The 12,964-nt window shown below is 40.0% G+C and overlaps 1 protein-coding gene across 1 annotated transcript; it reads left to right on the plus strand.

Annotated features, from left to right (window-relative positions):
- The first annotated feature begins 342 nt into the window (after window positions 1-342).
- Window positions 343-11,887, plus strand: LOC127757361 (protein NODULATION SIGNALING PATHWAY 2-like). Its single transcript, XM_052282865.1, has 2 exons — window positions 343-747; window positions 10,361-11,887. Exons 1-2 carry the CDS (start codon window positions 343-345, stop codon window positions 11,885-11,887), a joined length of 1,932 nt encoding a protein of 643 aa, XP_052138825.1.
- The last annotated feature ends 1,077 nt before the right edge of the window (window positions 11,888-12,964 follow it).

A 12,964-nucleotide genomic window follows, 5' to 3' on the forward strand; every position in this document is an offset into this window, starting at 1 on the left:
GAGAAGCTTTGGATGACTATCTTTCTAGGTTTAACAAAATTTTGAGTGATCTTAGATCTGTTGATTCTTCTTATGATGTTAATTATACACTATGAGATTTCTCGCCACTTTTTGAATGGTCTTGATATGTCTATTTGGAAGATGAAAGTTACATCTATTCAGGAGTCCGTTGACATGTCTACTTTGACTTTGGATTCGCTTTACACAAAATTGAAAACACATGAGATGAATATTCTTTCTCGTAAAGTTGATTCTAAGTCGAGTGCTTTGGTTTCTTCCTCAACTTCTTTGGATGTTGGTTCTTCTTCATCGAAGTCTTCCGCATTTGCTTTGTTTAATGCCATGTTCGATGATCAACTCGAACAGTTCGAGGAGGAGGACTTGGTTTTGTTATCTAACAGACTTTCTCGAGCTGTGACTAATGTTAGGTACAGGAAAAGAGGTGGACCAAATCATTGCTTTGAATGTGGTTCTACGGATCACTTTCGTTCACGATGTCCTAAGCTTGGGAGAGCGAGGGGGGAAGATAATGGTGATGAGAAGACCAATGACAACAAGCCGAAGGGTACATTCAAAGGGAGGAAGATCAAGGAGAATCTCAAGAAGGCTTTTGATCAAGTCTACGCCGCGTTTGAGCCACTAAGCGATGTAGATGGTGAGAGTGGAGATGAAGATAAGGGAAATAACATCTCCGGTGTTTGCTTCATGGCGTGTGGTGAATTAGATTCAGAGTGTGAAGACAATGAGGTAAATGCTCTTGAGGAAGCCATTAATATTTTGAGTGCAAAAAATATGAAGTGTGAGAAGATGTATAGAAAACAGGAGTTTATCATTGAATCTCTTAATTCTGAAATTGCTAGATTAAAATATCTTAATCCTAATGATGATGATTGCACAAATTATGAGGTTTTAATGAATGAAATTTCTAAAATTAGAGATGTTAATGCTGCACATGATTTGAAAAATAGATCTTCTCTAGCTCTTAGTTTTGCTTTGCACACACGCACTTTGGATGAGTTGTGTTTAACTAAAAAGTTATTGCAAAAATATCAAATTGCTTTTCATGCTAGTTTGATGTTTAACATGATTTGTGCTAAAAAGTTAAAACAACCTCATGGTGTTTTGGATTGCTCAACATGTACTTTGAATAAGTTGAAATTAAAAGATGCTTTAGGTCGTGTTGAGTACATGGAAGATGTTGTGAAAACCAATGAAGTGCTTTCTTGTCCCAAGTGTGGTAAAAGCAAAGGTGTCATGGTAGATTGCGAAAATTGTGATAATTTGGAAAAAGAGGTTTCTTATTTGAAAAATTCTTTGCAAAGATTTTCTGATGGTAAAAAGAACCTCAACATGATTTTAGATCAATCTAAGGTTAGCACACATAACCGTGGTTTAGGTTTTAATCCTTGTGCTCATCATACTAGACATCATCCTATTGTGTTAGGTGTTGGTGCTAGAAGTGGTGAGATTTTGGTTAAACCTGATACTAATAAAACTGTGTTTAAATCTGCTGGTATCATGTCTACCTTGAGTGCATCATCTTCAAAATCCAATGTTGTGCATGCAAAACCTTTTGTTGTTGCTTGTGTTGCTAAGCCATCTGATTCTACCATTGCTTCTAATCATCGTGAAAAATATACTTGTTCATTTTGTGGCAAAGATGGAAATATTGTTGGTTTTTGTTTCAGATTGGCTTATAAACAGAAAAAGGAGAGAGAGAGATTGCTCTTGGAAAATCAAAGTGGCAAAAATCTGGTTTTCCCTCGAGGAAACCGGTCAGACCGCAGTGGGTCTCGCGGTCGGACCGGCGACCGGTCGGACCGGCTACTGAGCGGCGGTCAGACCGGGCACCGGTCAGACCGGCGGTACAGCGGCGGTCGGACCGGCCCCCGGTCAGAACGATGGTACCCCCTCGGAGAAATTTTTCGGAAAATTATCAAACTGTTTTTGCACGTGGATATATGCCTATTGGATCTTCTGGTCGTGTGTCTTAGTACTGGATTCCTAAATTTTTGTTATCATCTAACCCCAGTACTGAGGCTTCAACTTCTGCTTGTGTGTAGGCTTTGGTGGCGCGAAAGGAGAACATGTGGATCGTGGATTCCGGTTGTTCGCGGCACATGACTGGTGATAAAAATTGGTTCTCCTCCCTCAAAAAAGGCATCCAAGACTGAATCGATTATCTTTGGTGATGCATCTACTAGTGCTGTTCTCACTACAGGTTTTGTTAAGGTAAATGAGAAATTTGAATTGATGAATGTAGCTTTGGTTGAGGACTTAAAGTATAATTTGCTTTCGGTTTCACAAATTGTTGATGAAGATTTTGAGGTTCACTTTAAGAAAACTGGAAGTAAAATTTTTTATTCTTGTGGTGATTCTGTGTTGAATATTTCTCGCTATGGAAGAGTGTTTAAAGCTGATTTTGATAATCCTGTTTCACCTGTGATAACATGTTTGGTTGCTAAGTTTGATAAAGATGTGATGTTTTGGCATCGTAGACTTGGACATGTTGGTTTTGATTATCTTACTAGGTTAAGTGGTTTGGATCTTGTTCGTGGTTTGCCTAAACTTAAGAAAGATCTTGATTTGGTTTGTACACCGTATCGTCATGCTAAGATGGTTGCTTCTTCACATGCTCCTATTATTTCTGTGATGACGGATGCACCGGGACATCTATTACACATGGACACTGTTGGTCCAGCTAGAGTGCAATCTGTTGGAGGGAAGTGGTATGTGTTGGTTATTGTTGACGATTTTTCTCGATATTCTTGGGTTTTCTTTATGGCAACTAAGGACAAAGCTTTTCAACACTTTCGTGGTTTGTTTCTTCGATTGAATCTTGAATTTCCTGGTTCTTTGAAAAGAATTCGAAGTGATAATGGTGGTGAATTTAAAAATTCTTCATTTGAACAATTTTGCAACGAAAGAGGTCTTGAACATGAATTTTCTTCTCCTCGAGTTCCTCAACAAGACGGTGTTGTTGAAAGGAAAAATCGTGTTTTGTTTGAGATGACTAGAACGATGTTGGATGAGTATCACACTCCTAGGAAATTTTGGGCTGAGGCGGTTAACACCGCATGCTATATTTCAAATCGGGTTTTCTTGAGATCAAAACTTGGAAAAACTTCTTATGAGCTTCGATTTGGACGTCAACCCAAAGTTTCACATTTGCGTGTTTTTGGTTGCAAATGCTTTGCCTTGAAATCTGGAATTTTGATAAGTTTGAGGCACGTTCTACCGATGGATTGTTTCTTGGTTACCCCGCACACTCTCGTGGCTATCGTGTACTTATTTTGGAGACTAACAAAATCGTTGAGACTTGCGAAGTTTCTTTTGATGAGTCTAGTCTAGGTACTAGACCTGATATTGCAGGTACATTGTCATAGGTTCAGGGGGAGGATGGTCGTATTTTTGAATACGAGAGCAACAACGATGACGACGAAGTCGGCTCGGCCGGTCAGACCGGGCACCAGGTTGATCAGACCGCCGGCACACCTCCGGTCAGGCCAGCGCATGACGTGCGGTCAGACCGGCCAGGGTCGTCGGGTTCGGGTACTATTGATGCTGATCAAGATGGACCTCCAGAGATTACAACTTCGACCAGTACTGATACAGAACGTGAATCAACTTCAGAAGTCGCTGCTCCTTTGCACATTCAACGACGACATCTGCCGGAACAAATCATTGGTAATATAGGTGAGCGGACTACAAGGTCTAAGGTAACGACTCATGATGTTTGTGCAAATTCTGCATTTGTTGCTTCTTTTGAACCCAAAGATGTGTCACTTGCATTAACTGATGAATCGTGGATTAATGCCATGCATGAAGAACTTGAAAATTTTGAGATAAACAAAGTTTGGACTTTAGTTGAACCACCTTCTCGACATAATATTATTGGAACCAAGTGGATTTTCAAAAATAAACAAAATGAGGATGGTTTGATTGTGAGAAATAAAGCTAGACTTGTTGCTCAAGGTTTTACCCAGGTGGAGGGTTTGGGTTTTGATGAAACTTTTGCTCCTGTTACTAGAATTGAGGCAATTAGACTTTTGTTAGCTTTTGCTACTTCAAAAGGTTTTAAATTGCATCAAATGGATGTGAAAAGTGCTTTTCTAAATGGTTTTATACAGGAGGAAGTTTATGTCAAACAACCACCAGGTTTTGAAAATTCTGATTTTCCCAACCATGTTTTTAAATTGTCTAAAGCTTTGTATGGTTTGAAACAAGCACCTAGAGCATGGTATGATAGACTTAAGAACTTTTTGCTTACGAAAGGTTTTACAATGGGAAAGGTTGACAAAACGCTTTTTGTTCTTAAGCATGGTGATAATCAACTTTTCGTTCAGATTTATGTGTATGATATCATCTTTGGTTGTTCAACTCACACTTTGGTTTAGAGTTTGCTGAGACTATGCGCAGGGAATTTGAGATGACCATGATGGGTGAGTTATCGTACTTTTTGGGATTGCAAATTAAGCAAACATCTCAAGGTACTTTTGTGCATCAAACGAAGTACACGAAGGATCTTTTGAGACGGTTCAAGATGGAGAATTGCAAGCCAATTTCAACACCAATTGGTTCTACAACTGTGTTGGATCCTGATGAAGATGGTGAAGCTGTTGATCAAAAGGAGTATAGAAGTATGATTGGATCTTTGTTGTATCTAACTGTTTCTAGGCCTGACATACAATTTGCTGTGTGTTTGTGTGCGCGCTTTCAAGCTTCTCCTCGTGCTTCACATCGTCAAGCGGTCAAGCGAATAATGAGGTGTTTGAATCATACACTTGAGTTTGAAATTTGGTATTCTACTTCATCTTCTATATGCTTAAGTGGATATTCCGATGCTGATTTTGGCGGTTGTAGAATTGATAGGAAAAGTACTAGTGGAACATGTAATTTTCTTGGTACATCATTGATTGCATGGTCTTCTAGGAAACAATCTAGTGTTGCTCAATCAACTGCTGAATCTGAATATGTTGCTGCTGCTAGTTGTTGTTCACAGATTCTTTGGCTTTTATCTACTTTGAAAGATTATGGTCTTACTTTTGGGAAAGTACCTCTCTTTTGTGATAATACTAGTGCTATTAACATTGCTAAGAATTCTGTTCAACACTCACGCACAAAGCACATTGATATTCGTTTTCATGTTTTGAGGGATCATGTTGAGAAGGGAGATGTGATATTGCAGTTTTTGGACACAAAGTTGCAACTTGCTGATATTTTTACTAAACCTTTGGATTCTAATCGTTTTGCTTTTCTTTGTGGTGAATTGGGAATAATTCATCCTTTTGGCATGATTTGAGGGGAAGTTTGTACCTCATGGTTTTATCAAGCAAAAATATGACAATGTGAAAAATTGAGAAAAGAGAGCTTTGTCTATACATATGGTATTTTCTTGTGCATGCTAGCAATACTTTGAAGGTTTATTTGTCTCTAGCATAGCTTGTATATATTCTAGTCTTTTTATGAGACTTAGATTTTTCTTTTAAGGGAGATGATGCATGACACTTAAATTCTATACTTGAATTAAGCAAATATTCAATGTTGATGCTAGCATATGGTTTGATCTATAAATGCTCTATATATATGCTTTATTGAATTGTTATTCCTCAAATAGCTTTAATTGCTCATTGTGAAAAGAGAATAAAATATGAAAAAAATGAATACCGAATCCTTGGAAACAGTCTTGACGAAAGGACGTCGATGTGAGCAAAATAATGGGTGCCGAATCCCTGGAAACAGTCTTGATGTCAGGGACGTACCTGGAATAAAAGAGAAAAATATGAGCAAAAAGGCTCAAGAAAAGAAAAAGTAAAAAAATCTCTTGGTTGTTTTGTGCTAAAGCTAATTTGAGAAAGAGTGATAAATGCAATAGGTATATGTGTTTAGTGTTTATTCTTCAACATATGTGCTTGTTAAGATGTTGCATTATAAATCGTATGAAATCATGAATTTTGATTGTTGATTCAAGCTTAATTGTAAAATCTTTGGTTCATGATTATACTTTAATGCATGCTTGTTATAATAGATGGGTTCATATTCTTTTTATTGCAACACATGACATGATATGCTATATGTATGCTAAGCTCTTATACATTAATGAACATAATTCTTATGCTTGTTGAAATCATTGTTAAAAGGGTGAGAAGCAAGGTGAAAAAATTTTCAATTGGGAATTTCTTTTTCTTTTCAAAAGTGAGAGAAGTTTTCTTTTGGATTTTTGAGCACGATGTGTACGTTTGTACGAAGTGTGCTTTTTACCACTTTTATTTTTATTTTTCCAAACACCAAAACATTTTTTGATGGGTTTGCCAATGTGTTCATCAAGGGAGAGGTAAAATCAAAGGTGTTTTTGATTATTATTCTGTAATTTTTTGATTATTGCCAAGGTGTTTTTGATTGTAAAATCAAAGGGTAACTTTTATTTCCGTAATTTTTTTTTATTTTTTTGGGTATAACAACCATTCACCTCTCCTCTGGTTGGCTTAGTTGTTGTGATTCAATCCTACATATAACTAGTGCACCTACTTGCCATTCATTTTGTTTTTGCTGTTAAGGATTGCAGGTCATACAAATTGCATAAGAAGTTTGTTTTTTCTGTTCTTATCAGTTTCATAACTTGTTCTTTAGCACAACTTTTAGGCAAGTACAAAGTTGCCTTGTTTGTGGCAGTAGAATTTTTTTTTACTTGCTCCTTGTTCAAATTAATCAAATTGACATAATCCAGTGCCATGTTGGCATATTTCTGCTTAGTTCTTCCCTTTGGGATAAATTGTTAATGTTGTTACATTTGGAAGCATGTTTAAACAGAAGTAGGATGTCAATATCTTTCGGTGAAGCGCCAGAGCAGCTGCGGGTTTTGGAGCACAGGAGAGCAGATTGCACTGTGATGTAGAACAGGAAACAACAGGTTGGTCCGCTCTGCTGATATTGCCTTTGTTTTATTGCTACTAGATGCTTTGCCCATTTTTTTCAACTTAACAAATTCTGTAGGCTTTTCAACAGAAATATTTGGCGTGAATCAAATGCTGACAAGTGTAGTATAGGAAGTTCCATTGCTTATTGCATGATTCCACTTTGTTGATCATCATGTTGGCATCCACCAGGAGAACAAAACAAGAGCAGAAGTAATTATATCATTTATATTTGTTTTCTTGTCTTCAGATTCCATGACTGTTGGAATCGTTGGTTTGCTGGAATCATTGGTCCAATATTGCATCTATAGTGGATTCTTTATGCAATAAATTAATGCTCATTTCTCTAGTATGATTAGGATGACTAGTCCAAGGTCTCCATCTGCCGGCCTTAACTCATTTGATGTCATCGATGGTAGTGTTTCATAATCAAGTTTTGAAGAGTTAATGGCAAGCAGGCAAACTCATAGACTCGCATTCTTTTCCTCTTAACGGATTATGGATTATCGGGCACATGTCTCAATGCCTAAGTGGTACGATTTTTGCCAAAAAAAAAAAAACTTTCTTCGCCATCATATTTTAGAAAACATTTTACATCAGCCTTTTAACTTTATAATATTTACTTATTTCGTTTATGCCATCAAATGATTGACATAAACTCAGTTACATCCATATATCATCCATCAGAACTTTAGAATATTGTGTTACTAAATGAATTTGAAGCCCCTCTAAAAAAATACTTAAGTCAATTATTTCCTCAGTCTCAAATAGTTTAATTGCTAATTTGTGTGATGATACCCTAAAAGTATTGAGTGTTGGAGTCTAAATTTACAAGATCTTATTGATTTAGCTTGTACATAATCACCTCTGCTTGATGCGGAATCTTAATCTCACTAACTTACTTGAGAAGCCATCGTTGTTGATTCTTTTGTTTCTTCGGTTTTTTTCTTCTTTTTCTTGATGTGCCAACAGAGGTTTCACCGAGATCACCTCACGAACCCCTTCCAGCGCTAAGCCGATCGGGCAATTTAGGGTTTTAGGGTTTAGTGCGAAGAGTTCGGCATCCCTCTCTCCTCTGCATTGATGGGGCTCGAAGGATATACGGTTGGAAGTTAGATTTACCTATCACAGAAAATAACTCTATCTCTTAATTTAATTTTTGTTAGGAAATGGATAAGTGGGATTTATCCCTTCTCAGCTAACTGACTGGCACTTAGCCGATAAATCAACTAACATTGAGACCTTTCCTACTCTTGAGTGACTTGTCTCTGTTTGTTATCAGGCCATTTGAGTTACTTCGGTAAGGCCCTATTTGATTCAGTTTAGGATTATTATAATCTAGATTATTAGGAGGAAACTGAAGCAAACTAACTAATCCAGAGAAACAAACAGATAACAACTTATTATATGTCGGCTTATTATAATCCAGCTTATACTAATCTGGCTCGATAATCTAGATTACAATAATTTTAAGCTAAAATAAACAAGGCCTAAGTTTCTTTTGCGTCATAATCTCGGTTTCAGATGAATGTTTCTTCCTTCATACCATAACGGTTCGTTCTTTCATTTTTGTCTCTCTTCTTATTGTCACTATCTAAAAAAATATCTCCTCTTATTATAATTCAGTAAAATGGTAAGTTTCTTACACCGTTGATTGACAATATGAACTAGGGAAGTTCCAAGCTATCAAGGATCCATCTCATATAAAACTCATTACTTTCCTTTCCACTGTGCAAAGTTTTCTACTCCACCCGTCCTAAAATATATGAGACACATCATAATACTACGATGTATCGTAATACATCTCTTAGTAGTATTAGGATTCGTAGTATTAGGATGTGTCGCATTTACCTAAAATCTCTTATATTTTGGGATGGAGGGAGTATATCCGTTTTGCTCCGATGAATGCTCGTGATAAACAACCACGAGTATATTGAGTACTGACAGTCTGACACTAAAGAAATCTTAACTGACAATCGTGAGGTTCCCCTAATCCCCTTGTTCTCGTGCGGGTCATGAATTCTTATATTGTCTTCTAATACCAGTCACTTCCAAACGTCCTGGCAGAAAACAAAAAATATATATTCTTTTTTGTGTTTCATTTTCATAGTCCATTGCTTGAAGCTGATCAAATCACCTAATCGCGTTGCTTCTTTTGTGTGTGTGTGTATGTGAATCAGTCTGTAGAAGGCTGAAACGTTGCTGAATGATCAAATTCTGAAGATTTATCAGTTTACTGAATCTAATACTGTTTCAAACTACCAGGGAGAAAAAAATCAGAAGTTCAGATAGAAGAACAAGAGTTATCATCTTGGAACCAAGAATATCTCAGTGAGTCGCATTTGTTTTGTGTAATTTCCCTTTCTGCTGCATCACATCTACCCCATTCAGACAAGAAGTGAGTTACTACACTCTATTGGTTGCATCCCATGCATCTCTTTTAAATATCAACATTTTAGAATCAATGCTCTACCGGCTATATAACAAAACTGCTCGAGTATAATATCAGTTTTTGCAGTAACGGTGCTGCATGATTGGTAATACACTACTGAATATGCATAAAGAATGAACATGTCTGTGTCATGGGCTTACTGGACACTGTTTAAAAAAATGAGCACAGATTAACACAAGAGGAGTAAGAATAATAACTGTACTTGTCATGCAGGCCATATGTAAAGTTTCAGTCTGAAACATATCTGCTGGTTCTGACTGAAAGACATCATCTACTTATCCAGATGACAGAGTAATGGAGCTGTTTGTTTCACTCTTAAAATTAAGATCATAGCATAAATTTCTTCTTCCTTGGATTGAATCTTGTCAGTGATTTCTGTTGTCCACAGGTTGTAGAATCATGCATAGAATCGTTTTTCTCATATGATTCAAAACTAAACCACATGCTGACATCTAGCAACAAGCATTCAGGAATATTGCCTGGCATGCACACGCTCACTTCCTCTGCTACTTCATTCTAATCAATCAGAAAAATTGGCACGATTGCTTGCTCACATATCTTACAAAGTTGGTAGAGGGAACTACACAAAAAGGCAACAAAAAAAGAACCTTTGTCATATGAATGTCCCATTTGGGGCTTCAAGATCAGACAAATCAGCTTACATTAGCCATGAAGATCCTAGGTCCACACATATAAATTTATTTCACTCCTATCTTCAGAAATGGTCCTAACACCCAGCTTCATCCTTGTCTACATAAACTGTGTAAAACCACATAAACCAGAGCATATGCAATTCATGTTGAGTTAACAGCTCAACTCACAAAACAAATCAATGGAGACCATGTCATACCCTTGCTCCCTTCTCATTCCCTTCTCCACACAATTTGAAGAGATCAGTAGCAGTAGCCTCCTCCTATGGTCTCCTCAAGCAGAAGAAAATCCTCATGAGAATGCCAATATGTATGAATTTGATGCTGATCACTCTCATGATCAGATTCATCAAGATCATCAGTTCTTGGACATGATGGTCATCCAAGAATCTGCTAATGAATTTGATGGTAATCACTCTCATGATCAGATTCATCAAGATCATGAGTTCTTGGAAACGATGGTGATCCAAGAATCTGCTAATGAATTTGATGGTGATCACTCTCACGATCAGATTCATCAAGATCATGAGTTCTTGGAAATGATGGCAATCCAAGAATCTGCTAATGATGTGCTGCAACTGCAAGATGATTTCTCTGTCCCCAATGCTGATCCATTAGCAGCTAGCTTTGAATTTGATGAGAGATTAGCAGTGGCAGGGCACGAGAATGGCAACGTGGTGGCAGCCCAGGAGGAGAGCGCAGGTGACCTTCTCCTCGCCGGCGCCATGGCCGTGGACGCCGGAGACGCCGTCCACGCCTCGGCGATCATGTCGAGGCTTGACGACCTCCTCGCCGACATCGCCGGCAGAAGAAGCTGTGAAGCAACAAGCCCGGTTGATCACCTGGCCTACTACTTCGCCCGAGGCCTCAAGCTCCGGATCTCCGGTGCGGCCACGCCGGCGTCGTCGCCGCCGCCGCCGGCGGCCAACTGGTCGTCGCCGGCGTACCGGATGCTGCAAGAGCTGACGCCTTTCGTCAAGTTCGCCCACTTCACCGCCAACCAGGCCATCCTCGAAGCCACGGAGGATGACCTCGACGTCCACGTCGTCGACTTCAACGTCGGCGAGGGCGTCCAGTGGTCGTCGCTCATGTCAGACCTCGCCGCCGCCGGCCGCCACCGCAGCAGCAAGCCACCGCTGTTCCACCTCACGGACGTCATCACCTCCGGCGCCGGCACGCCCCGCACGGCCGATGCGCGGCGGTGGCTGTCGGAGTTCGCCGAGTCGCTGCACCTCCCCTTCCGCTACACCTCCCTCCATGTCCACGACGGCGACGATGACGACGAACTCCATCACGAGCTCGCCATGATCTGCAACGGCAGCTCATCACCACCGGTGATCCTCACATGCGACGACACGACGACGACGACGAACACGCCATTGCGCAGCAGGCTGAAGCTTCTCCTCCTCGGCACGATCACAATCCTTCAACCTAAGCTGGTGATCCTGATCGAGGACGAGCTATCCCGAATCAGCAAGAACCCACCATCACCGTCCCTCGCCGCGCCGCCGCCGTTCCCGGAGTTCTTCTCCGATGCGGTGGCCCACTTCACGGCGGTGATGGAGTCGACGGCGAGCTGCCTCGTGAGCTACGACGACGAGGCGTGGCTGAGCCTGAGGCGCGTGGGGGAGGAGGTGGTGGGGCCCAGGGTGGAGGACGCTGTGGGGAGGTATGGGTCACTGGCAGGTGGGGCCCAGATGATGGAAGGGCTCAGGGCTCGTGAGGTGAGCGGCTTCAGCGTTGCTCAGGGGAAGATGTTGGCTGGGCTCTTCGGTGGAGGGTTTGGGGTTGTGCATCAGGAGAAAGGGAGGCTCGCTCTCTGCTGGAAGTCCAGGCCTTTGATCTCAGTGTCTCTTTGGTGTCCCAAGTAGTTAAAAAAAAAAGAGGAGCAATGGTGCTCTTCTCCTCTTGCTTTTTGATTTTTCACACTCAGTAGTGTAGTGTCCTTTTAGTTGGGGATATCTTGTTCCACCAAAAAAAGTTTTGTAGTGAAGTTTTAAGTATGTTTTTTTTAATATTGTTCTATGAATTATGTTGATGGTCATCTTGTACCTTATTATTGTTCTGTGGATTGCTTTCGTGGGTTACTTTGTCGTCATGAGGAATACTACAAAGGATTTAATATCAACATCTCTTATTGTACAAGTGGAGTCATCCATCTTCCATCCCCTCTCACAGCGCATACCGCACGTCCTTCCGCTTCTTCTCACGTCATGTGCATAACCACCATACGAATCAATGCTTTATTCTCAATCCACCTTCTCATTCTATATATCCCAATTTTATTTATATGGGCCTAGCTTGTTACAACTACAGACATAATCTTAATAAAGAAGCAAATATAGCTTCTTTTGCAATATTAAATTAGGGGAGATGGTAAGCATTTCCTTCAAAATGGCTTGAGCACAGGCTGGTGGCTAGCTCTTTGCAGTAGGGTTAAAAATAAACAATGAAAATCGCTTGGTTTTCATGAAATTTCGAGGCTTCGAGTCAACTTGAGTTAACAAACCATTTGGTAAACCAGTTAAATTCAAATTTATATTTTTAAATCGAATTACTCGTGTATTTGTACAAGACATATGTCATTAGAAAGGGATTGCCCTAAACAATACTCCCTCCGATCATGAATATTCGACGCTGTCGAGGAGTAATCCTCTCTAGCGGGAGATCGTGAGATCCCCTTTTGTGAGTTCGGCCGGGGGAGGAGGCGCACTCCGGGAGGTCGATTATCCGTGGTTAAAGCCACTAAAGCTTACACAAGCACAAGGATTATACAGATTCGGGCCGCTACGAAGCGTAATACCCTACTCCTGTGTTTGGGAATATAGATCGGAAGTAAAAGAGTTCCTCTAGCTCCAGAGAGCTTGTCTCTCCTGTTCTACTTTGATCGACTCTAGAACTGCACCAAGGACATCACCAACTTGAGGTTAGAGCTTGCCTTGGCTTCA

The sequence above is a fragment of the Oryza glaberrima genome, chromosome 12, assembly GCF_000147395.1.
Source record: "Oryza glaberrima chromosome 12, OglaRS2, whole genome shotgun sequence".
In the NCBI taxonomy this organism is placed as follows: Eukaryota; Viridiplantae; Streptophyta; class Magnoliopsida; order Poales; family Poaceae; genus Oryza; species Oryza glaberrima.